The 25,696-nt window shown below is 37.4% G+C and overlaps 1 protein-coding gene across 3 annotated transcripts in view; it reads left to right on the forward strand.

Moving 5' to 3' along the window:
- Positions 1-25,696, forward strand: part of ADK (adenosine kinase) — a 270,131-nt gene that overhangs the window by 18,841 nt on the left and 225,594 nt on the right. For all 3 annotated transcript variants that reach the window (XM_071564265.1, XM_071564266.1, XM_071564264.1), the window contains exon 3: positions 14,638-14,691. In XM_071564265.1, the coding sequence (XP_071420366.1) occupies positions 14,638-14,691 (54 nt within the window). The remainder of the gene's footprint in view (positions 1-14,637; positions 14,692-25,696) is intronic.

The raw sequence follows: 25,696 nt of genomic DNA on the forward strand, positions 1-25,696 counted from the left end.
TTTCTTCTGAAAGTGTCTCTTGCATTGGCTCTTTTATCAGAGAACTGACTAGCTGAGCGTTATGTTATTACTTTGTGTTTTTAGCTGTATCTCTAGAGGTCAATTTAACTTATCTCAAGGTCTGAACATAGAACATTCTTGAAACTGTCGAGTCAAATTGCATCATTGGACTGTCAGTAAATTATAAAAACATCAGTGTTTGCTTGCCAAGACCTAGGGTAATGATAACTATCTTAAGAAGATCCTCTTGGTACTAATTTGCCTATAAATTTGGTTGTATTCCTGACAACATAATTAGATCTTTCTACAACCCTGTTGATTTCTCCTAGTGCATTTAGTTAAATGTGTAGTTTAAATGAGTGAAAGATTTCAGTTAAGCTCCATTTAGGAAAGGCTATTTGAAAAATCAGCTTATGATATGACAATATTGCTTGTGGAGGTGTGATGTTTTCAGGGTATATGGAGCTTGAGGAATGATTATAGAGGAGCTTGTAACTTACTTATCTACCTGTGAAATAGGATGTAAGGTGCTCATGAATAGGAAATATTACAGTCTTTATTGTGTATTTTCACTTTCTTAAATTCTTGTTTAGTGATAAACTACAAATCATGGATTCATGTTTTATTTTTTCTATTCTTCAGAAAACATGGCTTAATGCACGTCAGTAGAACGTGCCTAGTTCATGGTTTAATTGTATTCTTTAGAATAACCTTGAAACACGTGACAGACGCACACACAGAGCTTATCTGGATTTTCCCTTCACTGCAAGTAAAAATTTGTTTAAGAAAACTTTGAGACTTTGCATTATAAGGCAAATGATGAAATACCGTGTTCCTTTTACCTCCTCAATGCAAACAAGGAGCTTTAAGTGAAAGAGCTCTATGAATTAAATGTGTCTCTGGTTTTAATTAGGCAATAATATTAGATGAAAACACCCTTGCTGAAGATGTCTTTGATGGAAAAAGGTGGCTCTTGCACTAGAGAACTGAAATCAATCCAAAACTACATTGTAGAACTTTCTGTTTGGAATTGATACTTGTTTTTTGTACTGGGAAGCTTTTCCTATTGGAGTTTTCTGATACACAGTTACAGGATTGATTTTTATTTAGGATTCAGTAGATAAAGATTGTGATTCACGGCCTGGGTATAGTTTTGAGCATTCTTTATAAGTACAAGTTATTAAGATGTGATTTTAATGCTCTTTTTTTTCATTCCCATCTTGCTTCTCCAACCCAAAATTTCCAACAGTATAGTGCAAACTAGAGGTCTTTTTCCTATAATATAATGAAATAGTTTGATCACTTGTGAATTGAAGAATAGAAAAGCCCAGTAAAAAATGAACAATTATTTATCACAAGTCTTAGGTTTTTTTACTCTAAATGAAATTGATTTGTCATCTCTTAGAAAAGACATCTTTTTAATTATAGCATTTTTGAAGTGGTTGGAATAACTTAAGCTCTTAAAACTTCAGTTTCTAAAAAATTTAAGTAAGTTATAATGCTCATTACTACTGAATTAGTTCTGCTTTGTTCAGGTTGGGCAATATGCAATCTCAGTAGTTTTTCTTCCCAGGTTATGTTAAACAAGATGACAGAGATTCTGTCCTTTGTTTGAAAATTAAAAACTAATTGTTTCTAAAACAAATACTAAATACCAACATTTCTTTTTAGTCACTTGCTATTTCTTCAGTCTGTTCCAGCAATTGTAGATACCACATCAGCGTTACAAGTGACTGTCTCCTGCGTTCCAAGGCACTGCTGCTGCTGCCGCTTGCTGACCCAGGGCTGGTGCTCTACGGCCAGGCCTGCCCTGAGCCGCCTTGTCTTGTCCTGTTCCTCTCTGGAGTTTTGGACTTGTGGTCTCTGCTGTAGCCACAGGGAGAGGGCGGAGGCAGCCTGTCTGCCTCTTAATTACTGGTCTTCTTGTTTCCCTTAGTCAAGAGCTGGAGAAGGGTAAATCTGCTCTTGGAGTGTTTTAGTTTATTTTTGTCAGGGCAGAACCATCCATACTCCAAGTCACTGGAGACCAGTTGTGTTCTAGACCTCAGGATGTTACAAAGCCTGCAGTTTCCTAATAAATTCAGGTTAAATGCAGAGCTGGGAACAAAGATTTTTTTGTTTCACAAATGCTTATTTCTTCTCTTTAGCAATATAATAGAATATTTCAGTGAAAGTGGTGTGTTAACATAAAAATTATCTTCATCTTTTAGTTGTGCTTTAAATTTGTGAGTTTATGTTACACAAATACTAGGGAGCAATGCCTAAACCATTTTTGATGATTATTTTTCCATCTTGATGCTGTTATTTTTTTCTGGTATTTTTTCCCTTGTTGTGAAGTGATGGCAAAAATGAGTAAGTTTCAATGCAAGGATCTGAAGTGCACATGACAAAGAGTAAAGAGGAGCACACAACTGTCTAATATACAGTAACAAACTTGTCAGCTATAACAAGTGAGCAATAGTAGTAAGATATAAAAATACAAATATTACCATGAATGTTTTTTCAGTCCTTGTATTGTTGAGGCTGTTCATTTCTTCAGTGTTGAGACTGGGTTTTATTATTTTTAAACAACAGAAGCTTCCCACTATTAGGAAGAAAGGTGAGAAAGATTACTGTAAAATTAGGCTGTCAGTCTAGTCTGGATGTATGTAATAAACTTCCTTCAGGAGAAGTGAAACTATGACCAAAGTAACTTCCAGACCACTCCAAGTAAAGGTGGCATGGAGTCTCAACTACAAACATGAAGTAAAGCCCGGTGTCCTACATGGCTTCAGGCTAGTATGCTCGATTTGGGTTTTTTCCAAGACAAAAACTGCAGTTACAAATGGAAATATTTTAATTTTTAATATTAATATTTCCCTGGATTTCCAACAGAAGAGGCAAAGTGTTTCAGAATCTCACATGTCTCGTGACAACTTATTTTGAACAGTTATTGTGCAGAAAAGAGGTTGAAAATCTGATTGCTACAATTTCCATTTTGCAAGAGTGTGTTCCAGTGTGTTTCACAGAATCACAGAATATGCCAAGTTGGAAGGAACCCACAGGGATCATTGAGTCCAACTCCTATTTCATTGAAGCTGTTTTGAAATGTGCTGATGATGTTATGTGCAGCAGTACTAGAGAACTGAAGTACTAAACAGAACACAATCATTAGTTGGACTACATTAGGTAAGGCATTTGGATGTGTGTGTTGATTGGATATGGTTTCACTTGCCATGTCTGTTGTATTTTTAAGCTAGATTGCAATTCCTCAAGCTCAGAGTTGCTGGAAATCACATTTTGGAGGGTTGTGGGCTGGGAATTAGCCATCTTCTTTACTTAGAAGTTTGCCTGTGCAAAGTTCCTGACTTCCTTCTTCAGCAGCTTTTGTGCCCTATAGGGACGTGGCTGGCATAAATGAGCCAAGGCAAACTGTGGAGTTGTATGAACAGATTCTACTATTCAAATACCACATTAATGAAGATGAGTAAGTTCTTTAGTAATTGCTACCTCTGTTGTTTTGAAATCACCGACTACAAATTCCAAGAACACCTAAGGTGTAGCTGACTTGTTTTCAGAAGAGGGATTATCAAGTTCTGGATGTAATTCTACAACCAGTCCTGAGACTCAGCTGGAGCAGGAAGCTCTTCTGGGCCGTAAATGGCAGGAACTGTCCAAATACCTGTCTTTTTTTCATTTGCCAGACACTTGGATGTCTGGGCTTGATGTTGCAGCTACCACTGGGGTTGAAGAATTAATGTACAAAACAGTGGCTATGCCTAGAGGCAAAAGGGAGGAACAGTTCTTCCCAGAAGCAGTAATTGCAATTCTTGATATATCTGATTCAGAGAAAGGAGTTTATGTCTCAAGAGCACTTCCCTAAATTTCCATCTTGGTATTGCTCATTCATTTTTTAAATTAAAATCCTTACTGCAGTAAATAAGCCTTCTCTGTTCTTTTCCATTTCCTTCCTTGTCCCAGTAAAGCTGATGACTTGGATAAGGTTTTTCAGCATTGCTGAAAATGGGATACCTCTTAACCTCTATTTTTTTAAATAAATAAGAAAGGTTTTAACTGATATGTAAGACTCACTGTTAGTTTCCTCAGTTTCTAAATGGTGCAATACACTTTTCATTAAATATGATACCCCCATCTTTTTCTGTGTTTCCTTTTGAATGATTAAAAGGTCCATTCTTAGCATTTATGAAGACAATAAAATATTTAACATCAATCAAGATTCAATATCTGTGCTGATTTTGTGGTTTGTGACACCTTCACTGGGGAATAAATGTCTTGCTGTGTCTTAGTTGATTTTTATTGATGTGGCATTTATTGTTCATGCTAGAGATGATAAAATAATTGTATTTTGGAGATTCTGTTCTCATTTGTTCTTTTGAAGATAGAACAGATCTACTATGGGAACAGCATTGTGATTCAGATGAGAATGTGCTGCGTGCTGATGGCGCCCAACACTGCTGAGTTTTGTTTGCAGCAGTGCAGTGTTACTGCCCTTGCTGGTGTGTCCAAAGTGTTAACCTGTATTTTACTGCACAGGGGGGGCTGTTGAACTGGCACCTGAAGCACTTTGATTTACACGTTTGCCTTCTCCTGAGAACATAATGAGGGTTCGTTTTCAAGTGTAAAGAACCTCAATTGAGTAGCTGTCACAGCTATTCATATGTGGAGTACAGGGAGTCCTTATTTAGAAGAAATCAGTAAAATAATAAATAAATCTAGGCAGGAGAGTCTGAGGGTCACACCCACACCCATACCATTCTGTCTTGCTTAATTACGTGTTGTTACAATTTGGATCTCATGCAGCTGAGTAGGGAGTTGGTTTTTTTTTGCCCCAGTGGTGGCAGGATCTGTTGTAGAACTGATATGAGTTGGTCCAAACAATAAATTTTATAGTGATAATAGAAAGTAATAGTGGATAAAGAGGGAAAGACCAGGAACCCTTGAGTTTGGATTACGTACATGTTACTTTTGTTGGGGATTTTCAGTAAGTTTCTATGCAAATGAAACTTTAACACATGTTTGTGGAAGCTGGTTTGTGTTTATAATCAAAGTGAATTAAATGACAAATCAATGTTTATTTCTGGTTGAAAAAATAGGTATGTAAAGACTAGAAGACAATTTCAGAAGAGAAAGAATGCAAATAAACCTGTTATAATGAAAGAAATGGCTTAAATATTTAAGGCTAAAATGAGTAATATTATTAGAGTATGTTAGAGTTCAGTCTTTAAGGAAAACTACCTACAGTTCTGCACAAATTGAATTAATATTTTATCCCTTGATTGAGTTACTGAAGGTCAACAAAGCATATTTCTACTGTGGAATTCAGAGTACCAATTTAAAAAATAAGTGCATGGTGGTGTACAGCTTTTAAAAAGGTGCTTATAGTCAGATATTTCAAAAATTATTACTGAAAAATATATTTTTCTATATCTGTATACAGGAAGTGTTTAGCTGTCTTAAATTTTTAGCTTACTAATTTGTAGTTAAGAAAACTGTTTTGACAAGGCCACTACTATATGTTTAAGTCCAGAGTGATAGGGCTGACCCTATTAAATGATCATAGTTTTTCACAGTCTGGTGATTAACAGGCTTTGAACTTTCCTGGCTTTCTTAATCCCTTTTAATCATTTAAACCTATTATTGTTTTGACTTCAATTTCAAAAGCCCTTTAAATCTGTCTTACAATATTAATAGCTGATTAAAGTCCTGATTTCCAACCATATTATCAGTGGGGCGTCTTATTACACTGAATAATTTAGGAACAACTAGGAAAACATTGATCAAGGAGGCAAAAAAAACACCAGAAAAAGTATACCTAGTAATTTTGATATGAAAACTAGTGATCATATCTGTGTAACAAATTGAGGAAACAAAATGCTTTAATTTATGATGGGAAGAATTACATTTCTTTTTTTCTTTTCGGTTTCAGGAGTGTAATTTTAAGATAATTCTCGGTTGACATTTAAATCCATCTTTCATAAGTATCATGTTAAAAAAATTCTGCTAATATTTATGGAATCCCTTTCACTCAGAAATTACATTTTTTTTATGAAAGAGAGAGGTTTGTATAGGAAGTGGTGCAGCCAATTAAGACTCCAGTAACACTTGTACCCAGGAACTGAGTAAATAGAAAAACACCAGAAATTGCTCCATGGGTTCTCCAGGATGGTCCTTCATTCTCTCAGCTGTGACATATCAATTCCCACAACAGTCTGGAATTTTTTTATAAATGCAATGGCCAGTATTTGTGATACGAGTTTCACTTAAATTTTTCCTTGAGCAGATGCTTTTGTTTTGTTAAGCAGTTAATTCTCAGCCAGACAGTACAACGTGCTCTTTCCCAATTGAATTGATTCTTTGTCATTGATAACTATGAACTAATTTATTTTCTATGAAGCAATTTATTTTCTACAATTTATAGATGGTCTCCTTCCCACTGCCAATAGTGTGAGGCTGACAGCTCACTTTGGGGTCTTTTTGCTCGATTGTTTTGTTTGTGCTTTCCTGTTTCTGTGTTAAATTATTGCTGTCTTAAATGTTTGACATAAGTTAGAAGCTCAGGTTGAGTTAGTTGCTGTTTATGACACCTCATTTCCCTACTCTTCAAGTTTCTATTCTGTGGGATGCCCTAACCCTGCCCATATTTTTATTCTGTTTATTTACCTACTTGGCTTTGCATTTGTCTGTATTTTGAAGTTGCTGTGTTTGAACGGGTTGTTGTTACAGTCTGCTGGGCTGTTCCCTTGTCATGCCATGCCCCTGCCAGTCTGCTCTCACCTGTGGATTTCAGCAGAGCTACTGTGCTCAACTCCAGTTCACTCAGGGATGTGTTGCAGTGTTGGCTCTAGCAGTGATCCATGTTGCAGTCTGTCTGACTTCTGCCTTCTCTCACAGTCTTAATACTTTCCTAAATGAATGTCTAAAAAGTCTTTTAGGCAGTTTCCTCTTTCATTGGAATTAGTAAACCATTGCAAAACTTAGATTTTTCTGGAAGCAGGCTTTCCTTGGGGTTGAGTTGCTGTTGTACAGTTCCTCTTTAATCTTTCAGTTTTTCAAGGATGACAGTCTGGACTTATATTTGTCAACAAAGCAGTATCTTCTCAGGAAGGAATTTTTCTTAAATGGTCTAACCTGTTTTAAGGTCATCCCCAAGTAACAGGAAATAATGATCAGATGTCACTAAACCTAGAACTTAATGTAGAAGAGATCTCTGTCTTGCTGTCAACTTGAGGTCAAGAAGGAATGTGAAAAGAAGGGAGGAGCAGCAGCTCTGTTGTGAGAGAGGCTAAAGGAGGGGAGAAATTTAGAGGGAACGGAGAATGTGGTGCATTTAGGATGGTGAAACTGGGAGACTATAGCAAAGCAATAAAAGAATTTAAAGAAATAATGAAAAACCAATGGTCTTCAACTGGTGGAGTAAAAACAGTGCAAGTCAGGCAAGATACTAAGACTTTCAGAATATGAATCAGTTCTGCACTGTGGTTTGGGGTTTTTTTTTCCTTAACAGAGGGGAAAAAACATATTTTTAAACAAATATTTGGTCTCGGGTCCTTGTATGGGCCAGTTACACAAAACTTTAATTTTGGGTTCGCTGGATTCCTCTGGTCCATGATGAATTTGTCTGCTGAATTTAAGCACAAGATCTGGGTTGTGGTTTTTTGTTTTCGTCTGGGTTTAGAAAATGCTCAGTGCCGAGAAACTGGCTTAGCAAGCTGAAAGTAATGATCCAAACAAACACAAGTCGTGGTACTCACACTCCATATGTGTGTACATGGGAAAGATTACAGGGCTAATGGGAAGAGTAAGACTACATCAGGCTTCACTGAAATTTCTAAGGGGCAGTAGCCTTGTCAAAACTGCAGAATTACTGCCTTGCTTTAAGTAGTATTTTGCTACTGTAGGAAAAGCAGTTTACTTATTGCCATTTGATCTCTCTATAGATTGAGTCAAAATAAATGGAGCAGCAGTACTTATTCTGTCTGATAAATTGCAGATGGAAGTTGAGTAACAGGCTGACCTTCTATACCACCCCCCATAAATCTGATGTGTTAGAAATAATTTGTGAGCTTCTTCTGGGCTTGCTGTGCACATTGGCCTGTAAATGCCCATGAGGATGCACTGTTGTAGCAGGTTCACACATGGCTGTGTTTCAGACCTGAAAGATCTTGTAGGATGTGTTAACTGCATTTGGTAGAAATCAATCTGTATAGTCTGGAAAAGGACATGTGAGCACCAGTGTCCCATAGGCTGGTTGTCCTAGTTTTGACAAGATTAATAATTAAGAAAAAAACAAAAGTAAAATGACTGTATTTGTTTTTTTTAGATCAGTGACAGTAGCCTTAACGTCACTTGAAAGCTGAACCATCATAATTGCTGAATCATTTTTATGGAAACTTCTTCAGATTAATCTGAAATACAATAAGTCTTTTGTGAAATCCTCAAGGTTTCTTAATGGCTTTGTTGAAAATTGATGAAGAAATGCTTCTGCAGAGCTCTGTCTTAAGGGGTTTCTTCTTTTATTGATGAAGCATAGCCTGGTGTAGCATGAAATCTGCTTGTCTTGTCCAGTTAATGCAACCAACACACTTGAGGTCCCTGACACAGAAATTGTACTCTGTTCCTTTTTTGTTGACTTTTCTGCAAAGTTCAAAGAACAAGTTGGAAATCTGCCCTTTCATGCATTCAATATTTAATCAGCCTGGGGAATACTTAAGGCAGTAAGTGCAGCAAAGCATGTCAAGTACAATAAGCTTATGGAATAGCAAAGCCCAGGTGCATTTAAAGGTAAGCAACGTTAGTCAGAACCACATACACGTACAGAGTCATGTGGCAAGAAGTTTATTTATTTGGATATCAAGCAAGGCAGAGGAATGTCTGTGCAGATACACGTTTAGAGCTTCCCAGAGTGCTTACTGTCCCAGCTTTGTATTACGGAAATGGATTTAATATATTTGTTTATGATGAATATTCACATGGATGGTTATTCCAGGAAAATTCTTCTTTCTCTAGTGTCTTGTTCTTCAGTTATTCTTGAAAATAGTGATGAAAATATTACTCTCATATATATACAATTTTTCGTACCTCTTTGTGGGTGGTCTTCAGGGTGGAGATTTTTGTCTTGGCTCTGTGGCCTAGGCAGAGTTTATATGTCTGTGGTGATTTTCATTCTGATACTGTGTAGTTACTACCTATTGTTTCTATGTAAGTTTTTGCTTAGATTGGTGGATTCAAGACATTTTGAAAGGTGACGTAATTTTGATGATATGAAGATCTATTGTTATTTTTAAACCTGTTTGCTCATCACCAGTTTTCATTTGGGGCCCTAGGACAGGTGAGTTTTACCAGCTTTTCAGGAAATTCTTGATGGAGCAGATCTGAACTTGATATACATTTTAGTTTATCACCAGTACATATTTAGTGTAGACTGTGTTTTCTTTTTAATTTGGTTAAGACACTGTAAAATTGGATACTGCTGGAAGAGAACTGTGCCTTATGGCTGTTTGTTACATTAAAAGCATTATTGTAAAAGTGCTGACCAATGTCCAAGTATATTAATTTTCATATTCTCTCATATTATGAGCTGGGAAATAAAAAAGCATTGAGTTACAAGGTTACTATTTCAAAAGGATCTTTAAAATGCATTGCACAAGTCAGAGTTGAACTTGATCAAGTTCCAGTATGCTTAAAAGAGAAAAGCAGATATTTACTAAAAATTTTACATTTCTGCAAAAATTGAAATCGAGATGATAAACTTGCAGGTGAATGCTGGACAAGTCATGTACATGAAGAGTATGCCACCTTTATCTTTTTTTGATTGTAGCTTTGTAACCATATAGAATGCGTTGGTCAGAGTTGTACTTCTAGCTGTCAGAGGAGAACTCTTCCCAGTGGCCTTGGCATTTTTTCACACAGTATATTTAGCTGTACTTATAGCCAAATTTCCTCAACACCATTCCAATTCTGCATAGCTGTTCTCAGAATGCCTGCGGTAGTATTTTAGTCTGTGTTTATGCTACTTTATTTTCAGGGTTGGGCAAAGGGAAGACATTTAATATTAATGTAGTTGTGAATTTGTAATTAGTTAGGCCTTTGTTTCATGATGAAATGTAGGGGGATTAGATTGCTCATTGGTCCTGGTAAGTTAAATGCCTAAACATGCCTTTTGTAACTAGGTTGGAAAGAATACTCTTTAAGAAAATGATTTACAATGTGAAACTTATAATTTAAACTGTGATTAGAGGATGGATGGTGGAATTAAGATCTCTGTTACTGCCTACCTGCAGCTGGGACTCTTAAGCTGTGATTGGAATAGGACAGGTTTGAGTGACCATGGTACGATGACATCTGGGGGTTAGACCAAGATGTTATGGCTTAAGAAATTCTATATGGAACTGAGTTTGGGGAGAAGGCTGCTTTCAGAACTGGAGTGTTGCCCAAGGGGCAGTCAGCATATTGCGCTGTCAGAAGCCATCAGCTGTGATGCTGAGAACCTGGGCGTGGTATCGGCACAGCAGCTGCTGCAGCTTCGTGCAGAGAGGCAGCTGTGCAGTGTGATAATTGCTGGAGTCCTGACCCTTCTGCCGGCTGTGTTCATGGACAGCTGCCATTCTGAAGGGGTGTCTGGAACATTGGCTGCTCTTCCAGTAGATTAAATGTCTGTGAGGGGTTAATCAAAGGACTTAAATGTATGACTTTGGAAAGGTCCTGCAGCGTGTTTTGGTGCTTCCCTGTAATCTTGCTGTGGGAGAAGACCTAAGTTTTGTGAAATGGCAAGAGTATTGCAAACGCTGGGTCGGTGAGGATGCAGACTTTATGAACCACAGTGCTCCTAATACTGATATTTTACACAGGGTCTACAAGGACACGGACTCCAGTGTCCCTTATATTGATACCTCAGTGCTGTGATAAAAAGTGCATCACAAACTTATCTTCCCTATTGCATTTTCCCTTAGTCATTCCCCATCCAAGTTGCTTCGTCATAATCCTCTAGGATCTCTTTCCCGCCATTTCTCCCCATTGGCTAAAGTTCTCTATCCTCATTGGTTCTTATCCTTGTTCTCAGATTGGTTGTTAACCTCCTTCTACCATTGGTTGTTGTGACATTCCACCCCTTTACCGTATTGGTCCATTTTCAATCCTTTATTTGCATGCTCTCTGGCCAATGGGAAGCCTTGTACTGCCCACCCTTCCAGAACCTTCCCTGCCTGAGGTTATATAAACAAGGCGTTCAAATAAACTTTGGTGGCTTCTTCTGCCACCAAAACTCCTGGTCTCCGGTCATCCTTCCTTCGCAGTTGCGGCACTTCGGGAGGCTCGGGCAGGCAATTTCATCCACCCAAACCTTACATGATTTTCTTCTTAGGCCCCCTTTTTTGAAATAAGTACTTCAGAAGTACCGAAGAGACCATTAACTTTTTGAAACTGTATCACAGTTTGGTACTAGACAGTTGAAAAGAATGATAATTGATTAATTTTTTAGGATGTGTTGAACTTTGAATTTCACAGAGCAGAAAACAGTGAAGTTGCAATCCCTTCTGTTCTTGTAAATCTTTAATGCCAGGCAGTTAAATGCCTTCCTGATGCCCGATCCTGTCAGAGCTCGGAATCTCAGCAGGGTCGGCCCTGGTCAGTACTTGGATGGGAGACTTCCTGGGAATCCCTGGGGGCTGTAGGTTCTAGTCCTGAGGACTTCACTGTCACTGTCCAAACTCGCTCGGCTGTGGCAGATGAACCTGAGGAGTTAAACAGTAGGGCCAGTTCTGTGCATGCTGTGCCTCACCTAAAACATCCACTGCGCAGGCTGGAAGGGCACACCCACGTGGGGAGAGCCCTTCCCAAATCTTCGTTTGTGAAGCTGAGCCACACACACTAATTTATAATACACACACAGAGTATGTTGTTCAGGTTGCTTAAGTGGTTTTATTTTAAATTTTAGACTGCTTATCTTTAGCTTCAGTTTTGCATTTACTATTGTTAGCTCCTAAAGTGTTTTTTAGAGAAATTCTTCCAAATTTAACCTTCATCAGTTAAGAAGACCCAACTGGTGCTTATCAATCTTGCCTACGAAGCACATGGTGGGAAAATATTATGTAAGCTGTTCACTGTGATAGTTGCACATTTAAATTTATTAAATAGTTCAACAGCTGTGTATGAAATACAATATGCATCTTAATGCATAAAGTATGTATAAAAGTTTGAACTCTACAAACAGGTCTCTGTGGGAAGTATTCCTTCACAACTTGCAATCAAAACAATATCTTTAGGGGTCAAAGAAGAATATTTTAAATGCCATTTTCATGGTAAGAGAAGGAGGTGATGGTGAAAAAGATTAGGTAAGCTAAGGTTCATCAAAGGAACTATTCTGCAAACCTTAGGGGGAACAACTGTGTCCCTCCCCTCTGTGGTATGTCAGTAGTACACCACATCTGTTAAACAGCATTCCCATTATGTTACATGATTTCTATAGTAGCTGACTTATTAGTCTGATTAAGTAGTGATGGGTTTTATTTGGTTGGGTTGTGTCCCTCCTCCCCCCCCAGCGCCCCCCAGTAACTGTGGGGGTAAAACTGTGGTAAAAAAACCCAAAAAAACAAACAAACCAAAAAATTGAGTAACAAGGAGTCTGGAAGCTTTAAAAGGCTCAAATGCAGATATCTATATATCTACATCCTTTGTATTCAGTTGAAGCTGAAGTAGTCTGATTTTTGGTGGAGGAAAAGCATGTGGTATTATTTTTAGTGAAGAATGTCTGTAACTTTATGTGAATATTTTGGTTAATGTGGAAAATTATCTCCATTTAGAAAATGTATTGAATATTAGTATATCTATGTATGTCTATGACAGATAAATCTTTTGAACAAATAACCTGATTTCTTTTTAAGTAAGATTGTAAGTTTCATAGGAAGAGTCAGTGTCCTTTCACTTCTGAAAGATGTTCCTTTGAGAATTTCCTGGTAGCTCTTTGTATTTTCTCTGATATCTAAGTATGTGCTGTCAGTAAAATGCTTATTAAGACATGACAAATGGAGATACTGAAGAGGTGTAGCAGCATTATGGTAGTTGGGCTAGAGCCTTTTTCATGAAAGAAAAAGAGCCTTATACTGTTCATTACAGAAAACATTAATTTGGAAGTAATGTAAGATCATAACAGTTAAAATTTGTGGCTTAAAGACTAATAGCATGGTAAACTACGAAGAAGACTGGGCAATTAAAATAAATGATCTGAATCTGTTACTGAGCCATGTGATACAGTCCAGTCTTCTTGCTATAAGAGTCAAATGTGAGACCTGCATTTGGAAGGAGGATGTGGGTGAACTGCACTGAATCCTGATCAGAACTGTCAACATGAAGCATTTTGCAGCAAAGTGGGTGAATGGATGCAAGTCAGCTTGATACTGTGGCAGGTAATCTAAGGCAGCCTCTGTGTGTGTTTACAAGAGTGAGTCAGTCAGTGTCTTGTATGCTTGAATGCAGCCAGCACCAGTGAGCTTGAGAACATGTCCAGGGTCTATGCTTGCATTTCAAATGTATGCTGAAAGTAGAAGTTTCAGAGAGTATAATCAGAAAATACTGTAAAGAATAGAAAAGGTATGTTTTATCTGTTTATTATAAACAAAAATCAATGTGCAAGATAGCTTGAGTGTAGTTGGTTGGTGAGTGAAGTATTACCTCAGGAGGAATAGTTTACAGATCTACAGCTGACTTGGAGAAAGGATCAAAACCAGAGGGCAGAGGGACAGGGGAACCTTCTGCGGTGTGAACAGTTAGCTGTTTGCAGTTGACTGCAATGCACACTTGACTTTTAGCTGCTTACATTATGAATGTCTTACAAACCAATCAACCAAAAAAACCCACCAAATCCAAGATAAAAAAACAAACTCCACAAAATGTTATAGCATTTAGATTTGTGGAGTATGTTGAGATGGCAGAAGAATTTGCTCTAAGACAGAACAAAAGCGAAGTCCTTTCTTGAAGGTTTTCTGAAGTGACAGTGCAGCCTGCAGCATGGCTGGCATGGGCTGTGCTGGGGGGCACTGCCTGCCTCTTTCCCTCTGATCAGGCAGTGTAGGCAGCCTGTTCTGTTAAATCCCCTATTCCACTGAGCTACCAAAGAAAGGAGAGTTCTCTCAAGCGCTTGCTTTCATCAGAAGTTGCATGTATAGACTGCAGAAGTTTTTCTAAATGGCCTGCTCTTAAAGTATATTCTTTTCTGCAGAATTATTTTAGTATTTGTTATAATAGTCTTATTTGCTGTAGGGAGAAACATTACAGCCAGATTTAGTGTTCATACTGTCTGTACTCCTCACTGTCATGCTTTGTCAGATCCAAATTATAAGATCAATGTACAGTTTATGGTATGAAGTGCAATGATTTTTCGATATATATAGTCAAGCAAAGTGTCCAGTTTGAAGTATGCAGAGTTTGAATCCATGATATAAACCAAAACTTTGATGTCAAGTTTACTTCGATAAACATGGAATAAATTTTTCAGAAGACTTTGTAGCTCTTTGCAATACCTGAGGTATCTGAATCAACAAATGTTACGTATTTTAATAATTTGAAACTATAAAACTACATTTTATGGCTACATTCTCACATGAGTAACTGCTTTGTTGTTTTTCTTTTCTTTTTCCCTTCAAGGTATGGGCTGAAGCCAAATGACCAAATTTTGGCAGAGGAGAAACACAAAGAATTGTAAGCTCTTTTATGGTGATTTACATGCGTGTTACGTATTTACTGTTTTGTGTACATGCTTATCTTATTGTTAAATACCTGAAGAAAAAATTCCCTGTTTTTATAAATAACTTCTGCTCTTTAGTATTGTCTACTGTAAATTGCACAACTTGTCTGAAACCTAATTGCTTCAAAAAGAGATTTAAAAATATTTTTGCATTAATTTTTCTTAAACATTAACTTCTGTTGGTACACATACAATTTAAATGCTTGGGTTCATCCTAGTTCGTATTTTGTGTATGACAGTGATTACATCAACAGCTCCTGCCTGCCTGCAGTATGTGTAAAAGTGCAATGTTTGTTTTTGTCTGCTAGAAATGAAAAGGAAAGGTTTTTTAGGTTCAATGTTGACTCGTTATTTTAATTCAGTTACTCATGTGATGTGATATGACTGTTCCCACCTTCCACCTGTCATTTATATTGGAATTTTGCTTGTTTTGGCTAATCTGATTTTGTAGCCTAAAACCTCTTCTTTGTGACAAAAAAATATGATGCATTGTTGAATGGATCTATCTTTTGCCTTGAAGGAGAAGCAGCCGTAAGGAGCTTAATCATGCATTGCAATAATGGCAATTCAAGCATTTTGCTTCTTCTTTAAAGGTGTGTCCAAACCACAGAAGCTTGAAGTTCAAATTTATTCTGATTTTTAGATAGTCTTCCATGTTCAGGCAAATTAACTGTAATTTTGGCACACTAGATACTAAAATGCAAAAGCTCTACAGCTGTGTTGGAAGCCAGTAATGGGAATGTATATATTTGGAAAATGCAAAGCAGAAAGACTGGTAGGTATTGTCTGGGTATGTCACTTTTATGTGTAGTAAACAGGTTACATAAAGGCAATACTAAAATACTTTTTACTTCAAAATTTAGCCTAAAATTCTCTTGTTCTTGAAGCTCTTAATTATGAGAGGTAATGAGCTTTTGTTGCTGCTGTTTTAAATTCCTGCACATTAATACCATTGGCTGAAGAGCTCTACTTGGGGCATGAACTCCAGTTTTCTTCTTCCCCCGTGAGCTGCCTGGAAAATGGTCTGTGAATTTCCACTTTGCCATTCCTCAAACCTGTATTATGTAACTGCCTTTTTTTTTTTTTTAGATGGTATGAAAGACTGTACAAACTGCTTCACTTGTCACCCCTTACATAATTTTATTCAGTATTGCTTCCATGATAACTACTGTTTGTGTAAAAGTGTTATTTCTAAATTAGATACAGATTTTTATGATTACTTTCATACTTCTTACTTTTAGGATAGAGATAGTGGGGAATTTGGTCCCCTTTGTGTTCATCTCCATACCTAGAGATAAGAAAACCACCTTTTTTTCTTTTCTATTTTAAACTTAAGGCTCTTGCACATAACCGTCTGTTTCCATTCTTACATTAGTATTATTTTGCATTATTTCATGATATGCCCAAAAGACTTAAGCAGCTCATCCATGTATAAGATGAGGTAACTGTTTCAGATAAATTAATATTTATAGCTGTCAGGTTTTCCAGTGTTAAAAGTTTCTCAGTAATGTCATAGATTTCAAACAGTAAAAATGTATTCAGATAACGAAGATTTAATTCCATTGGAAAATATTTCTTTTCTAAAAGCCTTCGTGATTGAATTACTAGCCAAATAAAATGTCCATGTTCTTTCAGAGGATGGAAAAAGACATTTAGCTTAAGTTAGTACATCATGATAATGTACCCATGACATTAAAGCTGCTTGAGCTTCAGGCAAAGGACAAGCAACAGCAGTTGCCTTTGATCATTAGATAAGATTGGTTTTACATAGAGCATACTCTCTAATGATAGAGCACTTGTGAACAGCATAATTATGATTAACCAACCCATTTTAGAGGACACAGGCTGGAAGTATTAAAAGTACTAGCATGGTGACGAGTTAAACACAAGCTAAATCACATACAGCTCTGTATTTTGGACAGTACAAGTTGTACTGTGTATGCAAGCTTTATTTACACAATAGAAACTGATTAAACTGAACCTTTTGATGTGAGGAATTTCGTTTGAAGTACTTAAATCCTCTTTGAGCTTTTTATTTTAAGGACTTTGCATATTATTTAGCTGCATTTTTCGTATATTCACAGCATGGGGGTTGAACTCATTTTAATAAATGGGTTCTTTGTTACAGTTTGTTTAGTAAAGAAGTCTTCAGTAAAAGGAAGATTTGGATGAATCAGCAGCAACAGAAACCTTTCTTTGGTGTTGCGTTGTTCACTCTGCAATAGCTCCTGAGGTGATTTATGTGCTGTTGGGTATAATGAAAGAGTTTGAACGTGCTTTTGCCATTAATCTTGTCATCTTGAATGTCACTGGATACTTGGCCTGGAAAAAACTCTCATAGGTCAGTGTCACGTTGTTTCAGGAGAGACCTTTGGAACTTTTCTGATATACTGTGTGCTCTTCTTGTTGGACACTGCGGTACAGAACAGACTGAACACTGCTGAACCTTAGAGCACTTTCAGTCCTTCAAGCCAGATTCTCTTACTTAACGATAAGTTGTTAGGTATTTAAATAGGCTTTCATATTTAAAGAATGCCAATTCTAGAGAAATACACAAGACAAGTTACCACTTGGATAATTGTTGCCGATTGGTTATAAACTTATTTTTAGGTTCGGTGTCCTTGTAACTAAAGTGTTTTCTCGAACCCATTCTGATGTTTTTAAGAAAAATGCAAAGTTATTCTCTACAGATTACTGTTCAGTACCAAAATCCTCATACTTAAAATACTTTATCTTCCAGTCTTTGAAATGTTGGCAGCTTTTCTATTGTCTTACCTAGTAGCAAATATTACTTCTTTTGGCATTCTTCATATAGTAATATCATGGTGATTCATCTGACTGTCTGATGTCCGACTGTCTGTTTCTTAGAGATCACGTCTATGTAGCTGTTCTTCATAAAAATGTAAATTTTCTTCAGTAATGTATGCCTTATCTCCAAAGGTAACTGGGCCAGCTATACGCTGACTTGGCCTGATCCCTTTGTCCTTGAATCTTAGTTATCTAGAAAGTACAGCCACTAAGGCTGGAGTTGGTTTACAGGCATGGCATCATGCTTAACTTCTATTTTAGGAGCTAAGGTATGAAAGATCTTTTTTTTTTTCCCCTTTGCTTCCAGTTCACTTTGACTGTAGCAGCCTTTTAATTTGTCTTTTCATTTAGTGTATGGTTTCATCTTCGTGGCATTTGTGTTAGAACCAAAGCTGTAGGTTGGTGCATATATGCATTCCTTTCAGAATTCAGGTGGAAATACCTATCCCACCCCAGTCAACCTCTGAATCCATGTCATGAAAGGTGGAGGGTGCTGTCCTGCAGCTCAGCTGTTTCCATGTAAAATCAGCAGTTAGTCAAAGCCATCTCAGCTGGAGATCAAGCCCAGCATGCCCCTGTTGCCCTGAATCAGGTGAGCAGTGATACTTGTTACTCTGGAGCGAGAATAACAAAGATGAGGCAACAGTAGTATCTTCTGCTTGCACGGGTTGTTTACAAGGTAAGTGTGAGTTTGTGGCTGAAGAGATCTCCCAGAGATGTTTTTCGCCTCCCCTTACCCAACTAATTCCCTGTAACTTTGAGGAGAGGAAAAAAATTCCCATCCTGCAAGACAGCTGGGGAAGCTTGGACATAATAAGGTTGGTGATGACTTAATGCTAAATATATTTTTTTCCTCCTTCTGAGAACAATAAATAAATGTAAAGTCTGAAAAAAATGGAAATATTTATCCTGACCCTTTGTATGATCCTTTTACAAGAGTTGTTCCTATTTTTAATTCTCACAGTTGGACTGAATGACTTCAACTGAAGGTCATATTAACCAAGTACACACTCGTGTGTGTGTGTGCTGTTGCCTGGGCTGATTTTCTTTTATTTTTACTATGCTTCCATATCATAAGTTTTTTAGGAGAAAAAATTTAAACTAGCTACAACAAGCTATGGAGTGTGATCTACGTTGTCTTGATATTAAAGTAGAAACGTTTGATTTGTTTACCTGATGCCGAATATAGAGTCCATCTTCACTGTATAAAGTAGTGTTGACAGAGGTGTTGGGATTTTTGCTGATATTCTCTTTGCTAAAGTAGAGGCTGTCAGCAAAATGTTGGTAGTTTGACTAGCTTGTATGAATAGGTGACTAAAATATATTCCTTGTGAGTTTTAAAAAGCATTGTTTGGAATTGAGTGGTACCACTGAGTCTGTAAGCAATGCTTCAGAGCACTTGTTTTAGTGCAGCTTTAACTGCTGGTTGTACAGCTTTATAAATATTTTGTTTAAGCAGTTTGGGCTGTGATGCAATGCTTTTATGGAAGTTAGTTGAAAGAGAAATTGAGTGTGGCATCTGCATTGTGTTTCTGATTTCATAAGACATCTTTTTGCAGAGATAAAGGCCATGAAGTGAGAGGGAGGAAGAAGATAAATACAAGCTTTCTTTCTCTTCAGTGGGTCAGAAAGGAAAGTAGATGTGTTGCTCTGCTACAAGTTAGCTGAGAAGAATTTATTTAGGTAATTCATTCTTTGCTGCATAGTTGCTATTTTTCATATTAAACAAGGGAAAGAGGAACTCATCAGCTTGAGAACAGAATTTGGGTGACTGATGGAGTTTTGAGTTACCTGTGACATGTGACAAGGTGTTGTGTATGTGTTGTTTGGGTTTGCTCAGTCAAAATGTGAGTACTGGAAAGGTCAATCTTGGAGTTGTAGTAGGGATGTCTGGGAATTACAAGAGCACCTCTGTGATGCTTGGGAAAGAGTAGAGAAATCTACAGAAGGGATTTAGAAGTAGTATGGGTATGTTAAAGAGCTAGAGGATGTGAGAGAGATTAGAACCTCTTCAAGGGAATGTTGTGTTTGAGTTTTGTTGTATTTGGGGACTCTGTTAGTCACTGTCTGTCACAATCCTTCAACACAAAAGCTGAGGGACTGGACCCAAGCCCAGTTAAGATGCAACCATGTGCCGTTGGTAGTTCAGCTGGTGCTGAGAGAAACAGGACTGCAGGGTCACAAAAAGGGGCAACTGTCTGGCTAATGCTGTTGGAAACAGCCAAGCTGAGTATTTTGTGCCACTAGAGGGGGTAGTTTATCTTCAGTAACGCTTGGAAAAAACCTTCCCTTGTGTGTTGGTTTACAATTTGGTGTCTTGTTGGTCTCTAGTCTCTCTGAAATACCCTTGGTTTTTTATCACCCTGTTCCCCATCCCAAACCTAAAAAAATGGCTAGAAAATCGTTGGGGTGTGGGGGAAGAAAAATATCCATATTTTGCTGCACTATTCAATATATTCTGTCAATACAGCTGATTTATATGGTTGAAGTGATACATGAACCTGGCACAGGTAACTGTTAAAGTTGTTACTTGATACAATACCCATCACTTGTAGTTACGTTTGAATGGGTTAATATGTATTTTGAATTGTGATTTGGCAACACATTAATGTGGAAAACTGCTATGACAATAACAAAGTGTCCAGCCTCATGAACAAAAATTGCCTACTTTCATCTTGAAACAACTGCAGTTTAGATTTCTTCTTCTTTTTTTTTTTTTTTTTTATTATTTAGATCAGTAACTAACTGGCCTGTTTCCTGGTGTAGACTTTTGTAGGAAAACCTTAATAAAAATCTCTACTGTGGAACTGATAATCATATTTACAAAATTTTTAGAATTGCTACAAAGAAAAACTCTTAAATTTCTCTTTTTAATGAATAAACTGCAACCTTCTCCCAACGCAGATAAAATTCTGTTATATATTGACACTAATTGTTACATGATGTGTAATCAAGCACTTCTTTAATTAAACTTCCATTAAATGCTTGGGAATTCTGTAGAGTTAGAATCTGGATTATGTGCTGGGAATATTTGAAAAACATGTAAATGTAATGAATGCGCTTGATGGTTGGGAAGAACTCTGTGCTGATCTGGAATGTTTTCTTAATCCTGTTCCTTGGGTTATTGGCTCCCTCTGTAGAAACTACTTTAAATTGCAGTTTGATTTCTCTAGAATTGTTTCATCACTTGTGTGACATAGATTTAAGCTTGGCTCAAAAGTGCAAAAAGAATGATTTATGGTTTGCTACAATTTCTTTTAAAGATTCCTCCCTCTATATTTTTACCATCATTATTCTGCCTGCCCACCCTTCACCCAATTCTTTTGAATTACAGCACCAGTGCAAATTAGCATGACAGAAATCAGCTTATGAATTTCTTGGTAACAGACAATCCTGCATAAATTTTCTAGAAACTAAGGTTCTAGGTTAAAACAGAAATATTTTTCCTTCTTTGATGAATCAGTCATTACATCTGCTGAAGTTAAAATGAAAAATCACAAATGTTAGTTATATTATGTAATTTTGATTTGCATCCTGCTGTTGAAGATATTAATAAATAATTTGCATGTTACTTATACAGGGTGGTAAATACGTTGAACCAGTATTTTAAAATTGTGCTTATGTATCAGTAGAGTATTTTATTTGAGCCTCCTGCCTCTGTTCGCGTTACTTGGTGTGTATAGTACATTAAAGCACAACTTTGCCATGTAGACTTACAGGCTCTGTTAGAATATTCTTTCTTGTTAAGCAGCTCTTGGAATTTACTGTCGATTCATTCTTGTATGACACAGAGCTTATTTGATGTAAAATAGACGAAAACTCTGATAATAGCTATTGTTGGCAGATAAGAACAAGGTTTATGTTCCTCCTGGGAGCTTGAATATTCTGGGATGCTTATCTGAGGCTGTTGTGCAACTTCCATGGTAGTGGGAAGGAGGAGAGCTGGAGGGGAAAGAGAAGGATGAATGTGAAAGCCAGTGGAGAATCCAGAATATTTTATATATGTCACACATGAGAATCTAAAAACAAAAGGTCTAGAAAAAGCTGCTAAAGTACTGAAACTTAATTTGCTTGAATCAGGTTATGGAAGTTCCTACTGTCTTCTCCTACATTGTCTTCTCTAGTCTTGCTCTCAATCTCACATATTGATTTTTCTTTTCTTAGAGGTTTTTCAAGTACTTGTGTCATCTGCCTTGATTGCCACAACCAGCTGAAATCTCAGAAGGTTCAGGCATTCTAAACTGCTGTGAAGCATTTCAGCTTGCCACTCACCCAGTGATCATAGGAAAGGCTTCACAAACAGCACAGAATAGTTGTACCTCCTTGTCCCCTTGGGGCTCATTTTCAATCAGTGCAGTTTGGGCAGTCAGTAAGGCATGACTGGCCATGCCTTTCCTTTACTACTTCTCCTGATACTTGTCTTACTTTAAAACAAATTAAAAATGGTGTGAAAAAATAGTGTTAACCATGTTTTAATTGCATTGACTCCTGTGATATGCACGAAGAGTGGTACTAATACAGTAGTGACATGATTGTGTGTAACCACTGATGTATGTGAAGACCAGGTTTGGAATAGGCAGGCTGAGTTTTCCATAGTGCTGCATGTTTCTATTGCTGTAGTGTATTCCTTCAGATAGATAATGGGGTACTTAGAATAGGATACAGTCTTATGCTGCAGAGCATGCAAAATCTTCGGGGGTTGCTGCTTTTTAGTTAAGGTAGCTGGGAAGGTTTCTGCAAATTTATTGCACAGAAGTGTACAGTTTGGAATTGTACAAGATCTGTCTTGAGAGTATTAGTTTTTGTGTTGGGCAATATAGCAGTAAGTTGAGATTTTTATAAAATTTAGAACTTATTAATGGTTCATTTAATAGCTTAGAAAATGCACAGTCTGTCTTGGTGTCTCTTAAAAGAGAATAATGTACTAAAGATACTACTGTGGGATGGTCTTGAGCTGTCAGAGTAATTACTTCAAGCTGCAAGAATCACTGCAAGAGCTGCATATTCTGAGAGGCAGAATGAGAGTTCAACTTAACAGGGGATTTTTATTCCATTCTTTTACTGTATTTCTTAGATGTATTTAGCTCACAGTCCTCTGGAGACAGCACTAGAATCAGAATAAAAGCTAATACCTGCCCAGGCATTTAATGAACTTACATTAATTAAGTGTAGTGTGTGTGGAGAAAAACCTTTTAATAGAAGATAATCTTGTGTTGGCAGCTCCTGTTGTAATTCTGTTTCTGTTGCACTCTAATGACGCCCAGCAGAGCTGTGGCTGTGCTGTTTGGAGGCTGAGTAGAGGGACCTGCTCAGTGCCCCGAGCTGGGGCTGGGGCAGGAGCCGCTCCAGTGGCAGCGGCTCAGGGATGCCCACAGGTTAAGCTGTGAAGCCTTAAGCTTGTAACCACTTCCAAGTACTTGGCAGTGCAGTGTTATGTTCAATTAATAGAAATATTTAAAACAAAATAAAAATTTTAATAATTATTCTAAGCTCTTTTTTGTTGAAGTGAGAAACCTCACCACTTTTATTAAGGCTATTTAAAAAAGGTGAAAATAAGAAATGTGTATTTCATGTGCATGTGCAGTTTGAGCCTGAGATGAGATACACCTGAGCAAGGTGAAGGTTTGTGTGCGGTTTTTTTCATAATGCAGACCACAAATGTCTTTCATGTGCAGATTGTTATGTTAACAGATTGTGGTAATAGGTGAAGTTGTAAAACCCGGAGTGATAGTTTACTTTTCTCTAAACTCAGTTTTGTTTTTGTTTGTTTTTTTAACATGTTGGTGGTATGATTACCTAAATCAATAATCTGGCCAATACCAAAGAAAGTAAAAATAGTCATTATTTAGTATTTATTAGGTTTTTTTAAAGTCCTAAGACTTTATTTTAAACTTCGAATATATTTGCATTTTTAATGAAAAAAGTCTAACAGAATATATGCTATAACTGAATTTTCAAATGCAAGCATGTTTAATTTGATTTTTGAATAGCTTCCTGCTTTTGTGAACTCTTAGGATTTTAAAGATAGAGTTTGTTGCTTGGTAGCACCTGTGTGTGTGTGGTCTCTTTAATAAAGTATGTGCATTTGTTGTGTATTGTTTCTTCATAATTTCATCACAGACATAGTCAGGATATAACACTACTATTTTTCCTGAATAGTCAAATAATGGGCTGTGTTTTAGCATTGTCCTGTTGTTCCCTGACATCTGTGTGCTTTTCAAGGAATAACATGATATATATTTTTCCTGTGCTGGGATTTCAGTTTTCTCATTCAAAATCTTTTTCTTAGTGAGATTGTTTAGAATTGAATTAACAGAGAAATTCAACTGATGTGCTGCTTTTTAAGCTATTGAAAAGGCAGAATCACATCAGATAGTACATTTCAAAAGCAGTTAATGCAATATCACTCTCTTCATTAATTTAAAAGTATCCTTGTTTAGAGATGTAAGCACCACAAATAAAACATAAAATAAGCTGAATAGTGTATCAGCAACTGAAAGTTAAGTCTCCGTTGTCCATTCAGTCTTTTCCAAGTTAAGCCTAACCCCAAGAGTACCAATTAGTGCTCAGTATAGCAAATTCTCCTGTTTTATAACAGGTGATCATCTATCAGTGCAGATTAAATGGCTTGTGTGAAAATAATTTAGTAGCTGTCCATTAATTGCCTTTCCTTTCACGGAACTGTAGAAAGAGACCTCAAGAGAGAATTTAATTTCATTCCCTTAATCCAGCTAGAGATGCATCTTAGTCATTCCTGGCAGGTATTTGTCTAACTTCCTCTAAAGGTCTTAGGAAATAGAAGGATGTCATGTGGAGGCAGTGCAATCTTACTACATAACCTGTAATGGTTGTGCTGCTTTGTTCTCACTGAAGAGTTTGGTTGCAGGATGAAACACAAAACTATTGCCCCCAAGTCAGCTGATCAGTGCAGAAAGAGCAGTGGAGAGAGAGTTGGTTGGATTACAGAGAGCATAGGAATGGGAGGGGGAAAAAATGCAATTGTTCTAAACTGAGGAGCCAGAACAGTGCAGGACAAGGTGCAAAGACAATGTGGGATTTTATTTTAGCTGCGGTAAGGTTCTGTGCACCTCTGCAGGCAAAAACACAGACAGACAGAGGAGCCTGTAGCGTGAGGAAAACATGGAGACTTAAGCCATTTTAGTAATGTGATAGAAGAGATCACTTGAAGTTGACTATCTGATTTAATCAGTTCTAGAAGCCTCTACTTAGCACTGTGAGTATATGTGTCCAGTGTGGATGTAGTTTTACATTTATAGGGAGATAAGTTTGTTCTGCTTTCCTACTGCTCATGAATAGCATTGAAGATGTGCCAGGAAGTATGTTCTGATCTATGTAGTTATATAGCTCAATAATCATTGTATCATGTAATCATCTCTCAGACATGTAAATTGATTTGTACTTGAAGCTTTGTACTAGATAAGATTGTAATTTTATGGATTTGTGGCCAAAGCAAACAGGGAATGTAGCCGGCTCCAGATTGCATGGGAGACTTGGTGCAAACTGAGAGGCTGTGTGCCTGAATGATGGAGCCATCTGCTCCTTCTGAAGGGGGTCTCCTGCCCTGGTGCTGCTGTGACTGTGTACGATCAGATGACCTCACTTTACAAGAAGTGGAAACAGCCACTGACACTCTGCAGCTTCTGTCCCCAAACCAGTGAGCACAGATGGAGTGCAGCTGCTGCAAGGGAGTCAGTGGTACCTTCTGGTCACATGAGTCAGCTGATGCAGTTGCAGCTGCCAGTGTCTCTGCAGAGCAGCTGAAACACACAGGCATTATGCAGGCTGGTGCAGGAGCGTGTGGGGCACATGGAGAGAAAACAACCTGTGCAGTTAAGCATCTTACCCACGCTGCACCCAGTGTGTGTCCTGGCCTGGCCTTGTCTCCCTAACTGATGGAGCTGGCTCTGATTGTGAGGGGAGTAACAACAGAGCTACCAACAGTGATAGTATAATTGTATTAATTAATTTCAATTACTTATTCTAATATCTGCTTTGAAAAAACCTGAATACACACACATTCTCCTATCTTGCTTATCCTAGATTTAGGTCAGCAGAATGTATGCAGGTCTAGAATTAGACTATCAAAGGTAGGTAGACAAGAATCAGAGTCTTACACTGTGTGGGGAAAAA

This window comes from Pithys albifrons, chromosome 9 (genome assembly GCF_047495875.1).
Source record: "Pithys albifrons albifrons isolate INPA30051 chromosome 9, PitAlb_v1, whole genome shotgun sequence".
Taxonomy (NCBI): Eukaryota; Metazoa; Chordata; class Aves; order Passeriformes; family Thamnophilidae; genus Pithys; species Pithys albifrons.